Source organism: Drosophila subpulchrella, chromosome X (genome assembly GCF_014743375.2).
Source record: "Drosophila subpulchrella strain 33 F10 #4 breed RU33 chromosome X, RU_Dsub_v1.1 Primary Assembly, whole genome shotgun sequence".
NCBI classification, from domain to species: domain Eukaryota; kingdom Metazoa; phylum Arthropoda; class Insecta; order Diptera; family Drosophilidae; genus Drosophila; species Drosophila subpulchrella.
In genome coordinates this window covers 25,651,446-25,669,336 of record NC_050613.1, presented here as the reverse complement: position 1 = coordinate 25,669,336, position 17,891 = coordinate 25,651,446, and the positions used below count along the sequence as shown (strand labels likewise).

Genomic DNA, 17,891 nt, shown 5'->3' with positions numbered 1-17,891 from the left:
ACTCGTAAGTACATGTGGAAAGAAAGTCACGAGTGTAACACCTCTGGGCCGAACCCTTTAATCCGGTTAGAGCCAGCTACATGCACATGCATACATCATAAATAATTGAGTTAACCATCGGTGTTTTTCCCCCAACTTGCTCTTTTTCTGGCTTATTCTTTTTTTCTTCTTCTTTTTTGGTTCGACAACATGACAAATTTATCCTAAAGTTAATTCCCTCAGTCAGAACAGAAGCCCCGCGCCTGTGGCTGCTGACCCCTTTGCCTCGTCTCATGAACTTTGGCCTGTAAGTACGATTGAGGGCGCACAAATAGGGCTTAGAATAGAGAAATAATAATTAAAAAATGTTGTAGAATTATCTCTGGGTATTTAAAATGTTTACCCACATATTTCCATAATTATTAAAGAGCTTTTTACTATTAAAATATATTTTAGTTAAATTAAAGAATATTAAGTATAATAAGAAAGAAAGCCTAATAAGAAAAGCCCTGATTTAAGATGATATTTGCATTGTATCAGTAGGGATTTTTGAACTTTAAGAAAAAAATTAATGTTATTTGTGTAATTTATAAAATTTTAAATTTCTAAAAATTATTGTGAATATTTTTTTTCATATACATTTTGTAATTATAAGAAATTTAGTCCATATATTTTGTGGTCTGCTGTGTTTTTGTGCGAGTCAGTTGGGATGCTGTTCATTTTGCTGGCGATGTCCCCGGCTGGGCGCAATTCGTATACATATTGATGAATATGTATAAATAAATTTCTATTGATTTTTCATTATTTATATTTAATAATAAATAAGGCAAACAGCAGCCCTCTCGCTCGCACTGCCTTCATAGCCCGAGTGATGTTTTTTCCGAAAGTGTTGACACACCTAAGTTTGAAATTGAGTCGTTGGAGCACATTGATTGAGTTGCTTTTATATATATATATATACCTACGAATATGGTATATATAGGTATATATATATTTGTGTATTTTTTTCGGGGATACACAGGGTTTACACAAAATTTCCGCTTTATTGCGCAGCTGAACAACATTTTAAATTCCCCCCCACAGGATTTTCAAAGCGTTAGCGTTTATTTTATTTTTTTGTCCACCAGCGTGTTTGCGCTAAAAATAATTAAATTCAATTGCAATTCAGTTATCGCGCGACAGCCACAAAAAAATAAACCAGAAAAAAATGTGATAGAAAATTCAAAATACCCGCCCCCGCCCCCAAACAGCTTTCTACTTTCTTTTTTGTGGTGAGAAGAAATAATATTGAAAATTTATTTATAGCTAAATACGCTACGTTGCACCTGTGTGCGTGTGCTGTCAACACACCCCCTAGTGTCTGTGTGTGTGTGTGTGTGGACACAACAGATGTTTGCTGGTGTTGGAGAGGGGTGAGCCTGTGTGTGTGCATAGTCGGGTGTAAAAATGATTGAGTGTTTGAACTCAACTTTTGTGTCGTTGCCATCGTCGTCATCAGTGGCGGTGGAATATAAATGTCTGTAAAAGTGCAGGGGGGAAAACCACCTGTCAAGAACCACCCAAAATCACCCACAACCACCCATCGCCACCCACAGCCACCCTTCACCACTCCTTGGTGATTTCGGTCAGCAAATTTCTTCTTTTGGTACACGAAATATTTTCGTAAAGCCTCCCTTGAAGTTCCGTTTTAAGTCACCTTTCTGAAAGACCTCTAAAAAATAAAAAGGTATCATATTATAATAAATTTTTAATTTATTTAAAAATAATAAATAGTTAATAGTTAAATTACAAAATTAAAAATTTATTATGATATGATATAATAAATTTTTAATTTTGTCATAAGACAATATTTTAATCTCGTGCAGATTTTGAGTCCCAAACAATTGCTTTAATTCATGGTTTGGTTACCCTAAAAAGTTTTAGTGTAATGACATTACAAAACTTAATATTTTCCAAAAATATAATGGAAAAGAAAGTTCTCATTATAAGGAAATTAAGCAAACAACTTAAAAAAGTAAGTAACTTTTAAATCGATAGTTGGCCAAGTTGTGTGGCTTATAAATACAGTTTCAGGTCACCTTTCGGTCAAATCATTGTAAATGAAATGAAATACTTAAGTAAACAATGAATTACAAAATTACCCTTTGAATTAAGCCACGTCTTTTAAGCAGTATGTTACATTCGAAATGGAAAGTTGAGGTTTGAAATATGGGCCTTAGGATAGCAGTTGTGGGTCACCTTTTTTTCAAGCCTTTTTATCTGTGATTTTTCTTTTCTGTCTTAACTTTTTTTTAAGTATATTTAAGCTTCGACGCCTTTTCCTTATATATTTTATCGCTTTTGTTGTTATCGCTGTAGGTGTTCTCGATTTGTTCAGCTTTATTTCGCAGCGCCTTGTGTCTATGCCAAGGTAACCCCCTCAACACAGAGATAAATTATATGAGCTATCTATTTTACCAAATTTAGTAAAATACAATTTTTTTGTTTAGATATTTTTGGGAAAATGTTTCATGGGGACAACATATTTTTGGGATAAATTAGGCAAGCCAAAAAATAATAAAAATGATCAGGACTAGATTTCTGTATGGATCTAAAATACTATATTGTCTCAAAAGAAGAAAACATATAATAAATAATTGTTATTATGTTATTATTATGTTATGTTACTAACACTTTCATGGGAACAACATGTTTTTGGGATGAATGAAGGATCAGGACTAAATTTCTGTATTGATCTAAAATACTATATTGTCTCTAAAGAAAAAAGCATATAATAAATAATATTTAAGATGTTATATTGGGAAAGAAAAAAACACCATAAATAATGTTGCATCGGTTCTTATTATTTGTGCACATAGACACGTTTGTGAAATGCATTTCAACGACCCCATATTTCCACCAAATCACTGATACCGTAGCCCCTTTCGGAGGTAAATTTTAGGGTAGCTCCCTTGGATCCAGGACCTCCACTGGATAAAACGGCGGTGGCTCCGTGCGATTTCTTTTTGTCCGTAACCTTAATGGCCGTAATGGTCAGGGCGTCCAGGTTGTTCTGTTTTGAATATTATAGATACTATGGCTTAGTGGTATATGGTAAAAATATATATGAATATTACTCACCGACTGCTTGAACACATAGGTTTTCTTCTGCACCAGGCCCACGAAGAATGCCTTCGAAACGGTATCCTTGGCCAATTTGTAGTCGTTGTCGCCGATTGTGCCCCACAGGTAGTCATTGGTCGCCAGCGTTGGCAAAACGAGTGCTGCTAAAGCGAATAATACAATTGTGGGATATCTCATTTTGATAACTATTTCGCAATGACGAAACACTTCAAACTGATTTGGAAAAGAATTCGTACCCACTTTTTATGGCGAAGCTTTGGTATCTACAAGTACTTACTTAATTAAAAAATGTGATATTACGTCGAACATCCTAATCAGTTAAGTCTCTTTATCATTTCCAAGCTGTCTGTTCCGGTTTTCGCACAATAATGAGTTACCCACTACCTGTTCTGGTTTTGATAATCGAAATCTTACTAAATATAAAAACTCGGGAATTTTTAAGGCAACGAATATATGCAGGGTTGAACTTACATTTTGTATCAATTAACATAAGATAAATATTTTATCATGTATGTTTAAGTTAAGGAAAATTATTTGGAATTATTTTCTTAGATCTTGGTTTTTATATTACAAATTGTAGATAAATATTTTATTATGTATGTTTAAGTTAAGGAAAATTATTTGGAATTATTTTCTTAGATCTTGGTTTTTATATTAAAAATGGTATAGTAAATATTTTTTACGTGAGATGTTTAAAACTTTTCTTAGCTTAAATATATATTTTACTCTTTTTTCCAACATAATATTTATTATATGTGGAATATTTTTTGTAATTGTGAAAATATCGAAAATTTTCAGTGCATATAGTTTTTCTCCCAGTGCATTCTGGCTACGGGTTTAAATTGTATTTAAGGTGGCTTCGACTCCAGCGGCTTTATCTACTTTGGCTGCCACTTCTTTTTTATCTGCTACCGCTTTTGTTGTTGTTACACAGGAAAATTACCAGCGACAAGCTGCGACCTTGGGCGAGGGGGGAAAAGCGCGGAGGGGGTAGGGGGGGGGGGGGGGTGGAAAAGTCTACGGGGGCAGTGTCAACAGTTTTCCCTCCGGCTGAGTGAACCGCCTTCGGGCATGTTTGTCTGTATGCACTTCAATAAAAATTTAGCATACGCTTCACTTCACTTCACTTGCCACACACACAGTGTGCCACGCATACATATGCACACACACAGGTGTACAAGGGCGGTAAGAAAAATAGGACAGATGTATATAAATATATTTATTTATTTATATTCAGCTGAAATGAACCTAAGTTATTTGCGGTCATTGTTTATCATATTTTAGATTTATTTTATATCAATATATATAATTGTCAATTTAAAAAAAATTGAATTTTGGTTTAATATATCAGTAAAGTATCACATTTTAGGCTTACATATAACATTTAAAAGCACCTATTTATCCTTGGTGCTATTACTTTGCCCCGCACTGTGCGTATACACACCTGTAACGCCCCCTGGCGGCGGCTACATGAAAACATTGCTTTGTATCATTTCCCCTTGGCGAAGCATTTTTCGATTATATGTTGCCTTTGCTTTTTGGCTCGTTTTTCAATCTAAATGTCAGCACATGTGCGTGTGTGCGTGTGTGTGTGTGTCAAGATGGCTGCCAGCTGTGCGTGCGCGCGTTAGTGTGCGTGCGAGTGTGCGCTAGTGTGAGTGCGAGTGTGCCCAAGTGCGTGTGTGAGTACGCGTGTCGTGGCAAATTACTCGAGTGAAGTGCGCACTTCAAGAACGAAATAGCCAGAGCAGCCGACACGGCCCCAAAAAAAAAACAAAAAAAAAAGAAGAAACAAAACTTCATCCTTGCCAGCCTCCTTTATCCGGCCACGCCCCCTTCTGCTGACGCCCCCATCTTGGAAAACTTGGCGGAAACGCGGGCATGTGTGTGTGTGTGTGTGTGTGCGAGCGAATTTCCTTTCTAATTTGCTTAACGCAAGTTGCTCAAGTCTCGTTACGTTATTGTTCATTCATTCAGTCGCAACTGCAACTGCTTGCTCAACATTTCGAAGAAAAGGAAAACAGGAATTCCCCTAGGAAAAACCATGTGAATTCCGAAATACCCATTGGTTAAAATTTCGATAGGAAAAGCAAGCAAGTTACGAAATACCCATTAAAAAATTGAAAAGTACACAGAGAAAATTTTGACGTACTCATTTGAGTTGAAAATGTTCTTAAAAAAAGAACATAATTTTTGAAGTTGAAAATATTTATATTTCGCTCAAATCAAGTCGAATTGGCGGTACTTACATTGTATATCTCAACAAGTTGTTAAATAAACTCAATTTAACTTTTCTCTTCCCACCATTTCGTTTTAATATTGATAACATTGATACCAATGTACTTAGACGGATTTTAAGAACGAATGTTCTCAATTCAAGAACAATGTACTTGAATAATTCTCTCTGTGTATGGAATATGTCAAGGGTTATAGGATGCATATCCCTCTCTTTTTGTCTTTCAAGATAAAAAGTTAAAATCTAGGATTAAAATATATAATGAAATATATAAAATATAAAGTACTCTTTCAGACGTTCCTAATTTGAAAATCAAAAGAAACTAAAATGTTCTAGAGACTTTATACAGATGAAAAAAAAAATACTAACGATATACTAACTGTTAATTTTTTATATATCAATCCTTTAGCCCAATGATACAAAATATGATAATATTTGTTAAAGTAATATTCTTTCTTTAGATTTTATTAAGGGGCTGAAGGGGCTTAATATTTTTAAATAAAGATTCATTCTTGATCCCTTAATATACCTCCTTAATCCCTTAACATACTTTGTGATCTCCAAAAATTACGATTTATTATACCAAAAGTGCCCAGCAACCCCTTGATACCTCGCAACATTTGGCTCTTAACGTGTGCATATAAAAATGCGAAATGGAAACTTTGAAGTTGAAGATTAAGGAAGCATAACAATAGCAACAACAATTTATATCAAAACGACCATTAAGAGGAAAAGGAAGGAGAAGAGGGAAAAAGTTACGGAAACATTTCATTTCAAATTACTTTGCAGCTGTTGCTGTTGTTTTAAATACTTAAATATATAGCTTTAACGATTCCTAGAACTTTGTTTTTAAAATGTTGTTTATTATTTTAATATTTTAACATAATATTTTGTTACTTTATATTAAAAAAATAAAATCATGCAAGCTAAAAATCGTATTTTAATTATTTTAAATTTTTCTTTGTATTCTTTGTTCTTAGACATTTTTTACTTGGGTTTTTCTTGGTTCTTGGTAGGGTTCTTGGTAATCTCTTCTCTCTTTATGATACCCGTTTTCCTATTAGCTAATTGTCAAGTAGTCAAATGAACCCACTTAGTCCACACATTTAATATGCATTTTCAACCATTTTGGGCGACATCAAAGGCAACGAACTCGAAGGCCGGAACTTAGGCGACCTGCTTATCCGGGCTGCCTTTTCCTTTCGACCCCTTTCTCCCACTTTCACCCACTTCCGGCCGCAGGAAGAGGAAGTCGATGGTCCTCATCCGCATTTACATGGCCCGCAATGCGATACACCTCCAAATGATGGACAATGTTTTATGCATGGATATTTTTCACAGAACTGCGTATTTATTTAATGCATCGCTTTTGCAAAACATTAATGCTTAAAAATATGTGTATTAATTAATTAGTCTCAGGGTTAGGGATCCAACTTGTAAATACATTTGAGCAACTTAAGAGTGATATTTACCTTTCTACGGGTTATCTCTTTATTTACATTAAGTATATCAAAACAACCCTTTTTCATATTTATATTTTAGGTAAGCGAACGAAGAATACCACTTTAAGAAGTGACTTATAAGAAGACTTATCCATATAAGTATAATAACAATTACATAACCCAGATCCATAAGTAAGTTCAACTATTCATTTTTAGTAAGTCATGAACATAATATAATAATTATATTAAATCATAATGTTTAATAATAATAATAATATTATATTAAGCATGATTTTTCACTTAATGAGTGTTATTATCCATATTATCTTGTTACATCAATAAATTTGGGTACAATCGCCATGAAAAGAGTCATTTAAATTAATTAATCTGATGGCCAAAGGTCACATACTGAATATATACATTTCACATGTTACACACAAATGCCTTTTAATTAAGTTTTTAAGCCTCTGGTTTGGACTAAAGTTGCGGTTAAATAAATTGTAATAAATTCTGCCGGCTGATTGTTTGTGCAGGTAAATTTAATCAATAAATAAAATGTAAATTTCTCTACGAATCGTAATTTCCTTCCTTCGCCTTCGTTTTTTTTTCATGTTTTCCTTGTATTCTTTCTTATTTTTTGATTGCTAGGCCCAGCGGCTGTTGACCTTCCCCGCTCCTCTTTGGTGGGGTCAACCGCAAAAGAATAAGGGTCGAGGGAGGGGGGGGAAAACAAAAAGACTGGAAAAAGGAAAATTGAAGAAAAGTTCGGGTGCGTTGCAAGAAAAAGGCCGGGAATTCAAGTCACGACATTCGCACCTGGGGCGAATGGCGTTTAAAATTCAGTAAAAGGTCAACAAATGGCCAGGTAACTGGCTCGGTCAGCTGCGCAAAAACGCAAAAACCCAAAATATATACCTAAATATATCCCTATATAGATAGCTTGAAATAATTATGTACAGTTCGTGTCATAAGAGTTTTGAAATATATGTTTTATAAACTAATGTAAGTAAATATCACAAGTCAAAACATTTATTTGGATTGTGAAAAGGAAGTATAGGTATTTAAAAATGATTAATCTTAAATTAAATTAATTACGAATTTAATTGATAAGAATATAAAAATGTTTAAGGGGTGTTACAAATATTTAAAACTACGTAGTAATATATATTTTTAAATGCAAAAAAGGTCTTTAAGGCTTCCCTTTTGCTATTAATCTTGACATGTTAAAAATGCTTTGAATTTTTGACTTGCAATCATTTTAAAATCCTGAAACGCACTGTTTTTCTAAATTTTCTGTACATTTGGCTTTGCAACGACAGGTCAAAAAGTCTCGCTTCAATTACTTTGAGTTGTCCAAACCTTTTTTGTTGGCTTACCTTTATTTTTGTTACTTTCTTTCCCTTTCTATTGTCCCACTTTCTCCGGCTCCTTGGCTCCTTTCTGCCATATTTTTCAGTTACCCTTGTGGCCTTCTTTTCAAATGAAAGGTGACGCCGTATATTTGAATTTTGAATGGGTGGTGTTGATGGATGTGGAACGGAGGAGGTCCTCGTGGGTGGGCAGCGTCACCCCGGCATTATATCCTGCTATACTGCGTCAGTTTTTATTAAAAAACTCATTATATCTCGCTCAGCAGGACGAAACGGTCTATGACGGCGTGCTCCATGGCGGGGAGCATGAACATTTATTTCAGTTTTTTCCAGATTCACGATAAACATAAGCCATTTAGTTGGTACAAACATTTCGTATTTCAAATTTTAAATTAGAACATTCAACCACAAACGCTTGGAGGTATCGCACTTGAAGATTGGGGTCCAATAATTGAAGTCATGGAATTTGGAAGTGCAGTTTTGGGATCCGATTCGGAAAGCCATTGGAAATACCGAAAAAACGAACATGAAAATGGGTTAAAATTTTGACCCTCGTTAAGGAGACAAAATTAAATAAAAAAAATTAGAAAAAAAAACCACAAGCTCATAGAGGTATCCCACTACAAAATCAGAATCCTATTACCAAAGTTATAGAATTTAGAAGTTCAGTTTTGGAAAACCATTAGAAATACTTAAAATTTGAACATGAAAATGGATTAAAATTTTGACCATTGTTAAAGAGACAAACTTTAATGAATAATATTCAAAATCGGGATCCAATTACCCAAGTTATGGAATTTAGAAGTTCAGTTTTGGGTTCCTATTCCGAAACCATAAGAAATACCGAAAAATCAAACAAGTAAATGGGCTAAAATTTTGAGCATCGTTAATGAGACAAATTTTAATGTTTAATGTTAGAGAATTCAACCACAAACTCATAGAGGTATCCTACTTTAAAATCGGGATGCAATAAGTCAAGTTATAAAATCTATAAGTTCAGTTTTGGGTTCCCATGTCAAAAAATAAGCATTAAGAAATAAGAAAAAAATTATATCGACTCCAAAATAACTTGCTGTACACACATTCAGACCCCTTTATAAGTGGTTTTATTGATAAGTATAACTAAAACTCATTCGTCAAAAGTCAAATCATTAAATCTGGCTTCCCATTTCTCATAGTTTCGGTTTTATTTTCTCGCATAATTTCCCCTATTTTCATCGCATTTCCGCTTCCTGCTCTTTCCACCGGTTAATTTCCCCTCGGATCGACTGTAAAGCTATCTCAATCGGGGTTTTCTTGCCATTGGTTTCCTTCGATTGCCAGCGAATTTTCCCTATTAAATTTCCTTGGCTCCTGCGCTCGGATTTTCCTGCCGGGAAAATGTTGTTAGCTGTCTTTATTATCTATTTTCAGTGCTGCAACTTTTCCTTCACTTTTTCTCCTTAAGTAATTTGTTTTCTCTCTTTACCACGTTTTCAAGGGTATTCTTTTTATATATTTTTGGCTGGATGTACTCTGTTTTACAGGAAAATCCAACAGCGGTAAAAACGAAAAATGGAAACTATTTTGCGACACAATCCTTCCGGTTCTTTCGCCCACTTTTCGATGGGAAAAGTTTTAATTTTAGCTTGGTGGTGGTGGTGGTGGTGGGCAAAAAGGGGGGAAAATAAATAGGGTGCATGTGGTGGTGGAAACTTTTCAATAAACTATCGCATTGCACACATGCCACACATCCGCTTGCCAACTGCTGCCAACTGTTGAGTTATTTTTTTATATTGTTAGAGCAATCCCCTTCATATATCCTTTTGCCCCCATTTTCCCGGCTTTTCTTCATTCCCCACACTGCCTTTCTTCGCTTTCTCCGTTCGCCATTGATAAGCTGCGAATGGTTTGAACGCCATTTGCCAGTAGATTTGTTGTGCTGGTCTATTTGTTTGCCCAAGAGAAAAGTTACTGGACATACAGTAGAGGTTGGCTATAAGATATATTCTATGGATTTTTATTTTTTTTATATTTCAAGTATTAAGATTCCAAGATTATACATTTATTTTAACGCCACAATAATAAATATAAATTTGGTTTTGATAAAAGTTACTGTACATACAGTAAAAATTGTCCATAAAATATATTTCATAGATATTTTTAATATTTTAAATACTTAGATTCCAAATTTTAAATTTATTTTAAAGCAACAATTACAAATATAAGTTTTGTTTTTACTTAATTTAGACTTGATTTGTTCAATTTAATAAAGGTTAAAAGTGGTTCTAATCTGTCCCAATCTGATATAATTTTCCAAATCCTTATGGTTCATTATCAACGATGGCCCACTGTAATTTGGTGAAGTAAAACTCGCTTTCTTCGCTTGTTGTTTGTTTTTCGCAGGGCTTTTCTTTCACCCACCGCCTTCCTGTCTTACTATAAAAGTTAAATTGCAATTTCGAAAAAGTATTTAATATGACAGTTGTGCAGGGGAGAGGAAAATAAGTAAAATGGGGAGAGAGTGGGGGAAAGTTGGGAAAGTGGGGAAGGTAAAAAGGATTGGTTGCAACGGGCGGGGAGGGAAAAGTGGCGATGAAAACAAGGAGTGGCACCGGCCTCTACAGAAAATCTCAGCTTCGGTATGCTGTCAACGAAGTTGTTGCAATTTTGCCAGTGAATTTTCCACCCCCCTGGTTTTCCCCAAACCCCGTTTTCCCCCACCCTTTTTTCGGACAGTGAAAATCGCTTAAGCAACAAGACCTGACAACGAATCTAGTTTTGCTGAATGTCACTGCCAACCGTTTTGACGAGCCAAAGTCTGAAGAGAACTCTCGTGCTAATCGCATCAGGAGCGGCAATTGAAGATGATTAAACGACCGGGCGACTGGAAAATGTCGAGAAGGGGGAAAAACCTTTTAAGCTTTTCATTTTATCGGTACTCGCTTTAAGTTTATCGAGCAATTAGCAAAGGGATCATTTAAGTGGTCTTTAAAGGGAAATATTATGTTTGGAAACGAATTATCATCTATATCTCAAACTATTTTAAGGACCAAACGTAGTGTTCCTGCTTATAAGCTTACTTTTCTAATTAATCGAAATATTTAAAGCATTTTATTTATTTAAATATTTTAAATATCTGAGAAAAACGTTTTAAACTGTTCATTTAATCGGTCCTCGCTTTAAGTTTATCGAGCAATTAGCAAAGGGATCATTTAAGTGGTCTTTAAGGGAAATATTATGTTTGGGAATGAAATGTCTTCTATATCTCAAACTATTTTAAGGACTAAACGTAGTGTTCCTGCTTATAAGCTTACTTTTCTAATTTAACGAAATATTTTAAGCATTAAATTTATTTAAACATTTTAAATATCTGCAAAAAAATGTCTTGATCTGTTTATTTTATCGGTCCTCACTTTAAGTTTATTGAGGAATGTTGAACGAGGGTAAAAGCCTTATAAGATATTCACGTTTTCGGACTTCCCTTCAAGTTTATTGGACAAATAAATATATTTAAATAATATCTAAAGTAAAAATGTATCATTGCTAGTGGAAGCTCACCTTAATTTTAAACTATTTCTAATATTTTCAAATTCTAGATATTTAAAACCTTTCATTTATTTATTATAAAAAACAAATAAAAGAAGACAGTTAGAATCTAAATAATGTGAATAAAGATAACCAAAACAAGGATCTTTTAACCCAAGAAATGCGCACTATTGGCTATCCCCCAGAAATCCGTTCGAATTCCTTTTTGGATTATGAGCCTATGGATTTATTCAAGGCCCAATCAACCCCACCGAAATCCCCTATACCCCCACCCAATATATACACAAAGCTAATGCCGAGTGAGACCTTGGAGGCGAGTAGATGGATCCTTGCCCTTGACCTTGGCCCCGATGGCGTATACGCAATTTATGGAAAAATATGTGAAAACAAAATGAGCTCCAGAGCATGTAAATGATATTTGCCATCCGATGCGGAAAAATTCATGAGCGCATATCGACAAGCAAAATATTCAATGACAGGGATTTTAGCCAAAATTTGTGAACGCTCATAAATATTCTAATAAATTAAGCAAAATTCGTTGGCGAAAAACCAGAGAGCCCATAATGAAATATTGACGAAAATTTACCAAAAAAGTCAGGCCAAAATCAGCAAACACACGTACATATGCATATAAAAGGCAACCGAAATTGGGTTCAATAAAACGAGAGAACCTCACACACACTTTACGACAAAAGAATGAATCCAAATCCTGGTCATAAAAAAGGGCAACATGAAACCAAATGTAAATCGAAACCAATGTCAAACGAGGCACGTCCCGATTTCAAAATGAAGAGTTTTCCAAATGCGATGGAATTAAATTTGGGGCTGTCGTTTCGCTTCATTTGCCCTCGGTTCGTGTTTATTTTTAGCCCAAGTATTTGGGCTTCTAATGAACTCAAATGGCTCTCGAAGCCATTTGTATGGTAAACATTTTCTTGATTTATTCTGGGCAAGGTATTTGACAAATTAAATCCATAAAATGAAAGAAGTATTTCCTTTTTGGTTGAATATGCCGGGTAAATGATTAAATATTTGGGGGCAGGATTTGTGGTTATAACACAAATGTTTATTACATTTTTATAAATATCTCAAAGGCAGTTTTTAATTATGACAGCATTTATTTTCTTTTGGTCGTATAAATATTAATCAAATGATTTATTAACCGTTGAATTAATTTGTTTAGCATTTGGCACATATAACACTTGTGCAAGCCTCGCCCACAAACAATTTAAATTGAATTTCGCCGACTGAGTAATGGCCAAAACGAACAGGTTAGTTAAGGTCGAAGGTTAAGAGAAATGAAAATAAAATGTGAAATAATCAAAGCGCATGTGATTTGCATAATTTGTTATGTGGAATTTCCGCTCACATGACTCTCATTTCCTGTTACACACTCTCGCCCTTTTTCCGCCCCCCTTTTCCCGCCCTTTTCCCAGCTTTTCCCGCTCTTTTCCCAGCTTTTCCCAGCCAGATTTCCCGGCAGCTCTTCCATTCCGCTTGGATAACTGTTTAATATGCATAAACTTCACTGGGAAATGTGGGTGGTGGGTGGTGGGTGTTGGGTGGTGGGCGGTTGGTTGGTCGTTGGGTGTTCGGATCCCCGCCCACAGAAAGGAGATTTTTGGATGCTGTATCCTTCCGTTCGGTTAGCAAGCCAAAATCTGCCTTTGGGGCCAAATTGGGGGTTGAGTTGTGTGTTGTTTTGGCCTAATTGGTTGCCGCTACTCAGCGAGGAACTTTATCTACCAGTTTTCTTACCATTTTCCATCTTCCTGCTTTAAAGCCTTGCCAAAAGTTCTCGTCTTCGTCTTTCCTCGTTTTTGACCATTTTTATGGGATTTATTATTTGCTTTATGGCGCAAAACTTTAAAGGCTAATTGGGCGTGTCTTTATGGTTTCCGATTTCAACATAAATCGAGACGGGAATATTTTTCCTTTGCACTTTTCATATTGTTAATGAAGGGCATTGGCATCTCCCCTTATTGATCAGCTTTTTGGTGAACTGCCAAAGGAAATGTATAGCAAGAAAACTTTCTAAATATGCCTGGAAGAGTTTTAGTGGTACTTCTGTGTTTTGTGTGGGGAAAATATTATGGAATATTTTCGCCGGAATTTTCTGCATAAAAGTGCTTTGCCAAAGATTTTTGTAAAATCTGTTGAATTGCTTGATTTTTTGTTGGTGATTTTCTAGGAATTCTTTGGATCTAATGGGAAATTTTATAACACAATTTAAAGAGGAAGCATTGCAATGTGGTTTCGAATAATTTTCCATATCTTAGCCAAAATATGTATCAAATTTTTAATTTTTTAGAATTTTTTGGAATTTTTTGGAATTGATAAATGATAATCAGGCTTATAATATTGATTGAGCTTGCCGGAAATCGGCATTAAAATAATATTATATATAAAATATAGTTCATATTCAAATTAAAATATTAAAAATAAAATATATATAAAATTTATATTTTATTCTTAATACTATTTTTTAGCAAATTACAATATATTACAACATATTAATATAAAAATGCTAAAATATAATGTAATATAATATAATATAAAATGATAAAAACGCTACAAATTACAAAACCTCTCTTAAAAGTGTCGATATATTTATATAAAAATCCTTTTTAAAGTAAGTTTGGCTTGGACTCTCTGTCAAAGGCTTATCTAGCCGTATCCCCCACGTTTCACAAAAGTTTCCCATATATCTCACTCCTTAGACATCCCTTTGGTGCCCGCATAAAACTTTTCGCATAGCACACTTTCCGTTTTATATTCAAACAGTTTTATTTCGACCTGATTTTTACACATGAATTAATAAAAAAAAAAAAAAACGCTCATTAAGCCCTCGTCCCCGTTGGTGGTCTACGTTTTGCATGATTTTTTGTGTTTTCCTGGTATTTTTCCTAGTTTGCGTCCTTGTTGTGGCTTAGTTCCCATGGCGGCCTCCGGTGCGTATGAGCAATGTGAAATGTAAGCCAGTTTGCGGCACATTTGCATACTATGTGGCAAAGGGTTTTGCCAGCGTGTGCGAAGGAAGCTAATTTGCATTCGAGGGTCTGTAAACCAGACAGATATGGATGTGGGGGGGGGGGGGGGTGGATGATTATGTCCTGGCTGCCTTTTGTGGTTGAGTTTTCTTTTTCGGCGCTTTTATGGGAAATACTTTGTGCGGCCACAGCCGTATTTCGTATTTTATGTTATTTGCCAGTGCTTTGCATACTTTGGGGCGTCTTTAAACTTGCATTTTGAATACGTTTTAAATGCCCCTTTGTGAGTGTGGCCTCATAAAATGTTTTTGAGTTTTCGAGTTTTGTTTTTAGGGCCACCGGCTTGCGGTTTTTGCACGGACCCCTGGGTACCTTTTTTTGTGAAAGAGAGCTGAGAGCTCTCTCTCTTTCGGTTTATTTTTTTATTTTATTCCGGTCCCGTCGTGTGTGCAATTAAAAAAGGGTTCACTTGCCTTTTTGCTCATTTCATTTGCATACCGCTTTTCCCTTCGGCGGCAGCTGCCCCAAATTGATTTCCAACCTTGGCCAAGTCCTTCAACAGTCTGCCTTCGAAAAATGAAACCAAATACGTGCAAATTTCGAAATACTCACATGTTATGATGGCATCATTATGCATTCAAAAGGGGACTTTTAGATTATTAATTGAATTTTTATTGGCAGTCGTAAAAAGTACTTAGTATTTTATTTATTATTTGGTATTTTTAGTATTTCCAGTATTGCACATCTATTACAAGAAATTATATATTTTATAACACTAAAATCTAATTGTATTATTATTTCAATTTTTTATTGACAGTCCACAGTCAAAATATAAATCTACTTACTAATTATGATTGTATTGTTATTAATTCTAGTGCTTATTTTAAGTAAATTTAAATTTTGTTGCATAATTATACAAAATATTAGAGAAATTTTAAAATATTCTTAAAGATTGAGTTCCACTTTAATTATATATTTTTTTATTCACCGGACTAATTTAAATTGAAGAATATAAGAAAAGGTGATGAATTGAATGAGAAAAAGTTACATTTAAAATAAAGTTAAAACCATAAAAAATTTATTTCGAGCGGAGACCTATTTAAATCCAAACCCTATTTTAATTATTCGAATTTCACTGTGGCTGCTGTTGAAGTTGCTGTGGTTTGGGAGGATCTCGGTGGCCGGAGGCAACTTAATTAACGCGTGTCAAATTCATTTCGTTGGCCACACTAAAACAAATGTCATCCTCGCAGGACACGCAACTTATTTTATTGCCAGAGAGCGTCTCAAAGTCAAACGGATACGTGATGGAATGTTCGGGGGTCTTGGGAACAACATTTTCATCCCGAAAGATAAACAATTGAAATGGAGAAAAACAAGATGAGAAAAAGACAGTCCACATTACATTCTTAGATACACTACCGAAATAGTCGAAATTTGAAAATCATACCCATGAGTTGAAAAAATATGATTTGAATTCAATTTATTTTTCACTAACGATTTGAATTCAATTCATTTTCCACTTACATTTTATAAGGTAAAAAATTGTTGAAGTTTTTTTTAGAATTAAAAAGGAAAACAATTAAAACCAGCAAATTCTTAGAAAATCTAAGAGAACTTTTAAAACAATTTATAAAAAGTCTTTATACCCCGATTCACTTTGTAGTGTATTCGAGAAGCATTTGAAAGTTTTTCTTTCCGCCAACTTCTTCACTTTTATGATTCCAAAACGTCTAAACAACAATTGAGATACAACATAAAGAAGAACAATAAGCAGGAGTACAACAGTGGCAACAACTATAATATTAAATGAAATTTATTTTATTGCAGACAACAGACGCCAAGTTTTGTCTCATCCCATCCCCATTTCCATTTCCATTGCCATTCCGCTTGCCTTCGCTTTCACTTTCACTTTCACATTCACTGGCTTTCACTTTCTGCCCCAAAAAGTATGCTTTAGAAATTATCAAAGCGGAAACTGGCCAAATGAAAGGCGGCGGAAGCGAGACGGCAAATTTGGACAGGTAAACCCAAAATGGACACCTGGCCTCAAGTGTTTTCACACACACACACACACACACGCACACAAAGGACTCGACAAACACATAAAACATAATTGCAAATTAACCTTTTTCTGATTTTCTACACTCTCCTTTCTCCACGCACATGCATACACACATATAAAAACAGGTGAAAGCGCTGAGAAGAAAATAACTGTAATTTCGATTTGAGGATGCCTGCAGGGCACTGAAAAAAATACATAGCTTATATTTGCATTAAATATTTTTATTTTTGTGATGCTTCATATCGATACCTCTTAAAACGGATTTCAAAATGCCTCACTAAATATAAATACAATTCTTTTTAAAGGTGTTTTATTTATAGACTGGTACAAAATTTCAGCCTAAATGAATTGCAAACTACAAAAATTGTAATAGAAAATAAATTTAGTAAAATAAGCGGCTTTAATAAATAATGAGTAGGATTAATTTTATTTTTATATATTATTTCGTAATATACGAACTTTTGTATCTTATTTTATAGATATATGTACAGACTTATTTCCGTCTTATTCAATAAGTTTTATTTTACTTAAACATATGTATTATTATATAATAATGTATTTTTCAGTTTGGTACAAAGATATTTTATGAATATATTTACAGACTTCTTTCCGTATTATTTAATAAGTTTTATTTCATTTAAACATATTATTATATAATAATGTATTTTTCAGTTTGGTACAAGATCATCAAGATATCTTTATATATTTTTCAAAGACTACATTATGGACATACACAAAAGTGTGTTATAAATCCTTAATTTTTTTTGTATTTTATATTTGCTAGGTATTTTTCTCAGTGCCCTTAAGCGCGGCAATGACAACTCCTACCTGTTGATGGGCCAACAAGGGACGACTGTACATTAAGTAGGCAAAATTATTGAGTTTACCGGGTAAATGCCGAAATAAACACGGGGAAAGGAGGCGGGAAAAGGGGGCGTGGCGGGGCAGGGGGCGCCATTAACACAATTGCCTGGCTGGCTGCCTCGGCAGCTCGTTTGCGTTGTCAGGCGTCTTTGGGTTAATGATTTTTATGTGCATTTTAATGTGGCAACAGTTTTTCCCCCATCCGTATTCACTCCGCTTGTTTGCGTGTAAAATGAGCGAAAAATAATGAAAAAAGCGCCTTGAAGCTGTGAAATGTCACGAGATACACACGCA

General features: G+C 34.6%; 2 protein-coding genes across 2 annotated transcripts in view; one reads left to right on the top strand and one right to left on the bottom strand.

Moving 5' to 3' along the window:
* LOC119557487 overlaps positions 1–17,891 on the top strand; it is a 56,649-nt gene that overhangs the window by 19,201 nt on the left and 19,557 nt on the right. The window lies entirely within an intron of this gene.
* On the bottom strand, positions 2,758–3,305 carry LOC119557488. The gene is made up of 2 exons (XM_037870259.1): positions 3,100–3,305; positions 2,758–3,031 (listed from the first exon to the last, which is right to left on the bottom strand). Exons 1-2 carry the CDS (start codon positions 3,277–3,279, stop codon positions 2,858–2,860), a joined length of 354 nt encoding a protein of 117 aa, XP_037726187.1. The 5' UTR covers positions 3,280–3,305; the 3' UTR covers positions 2,758–2,857.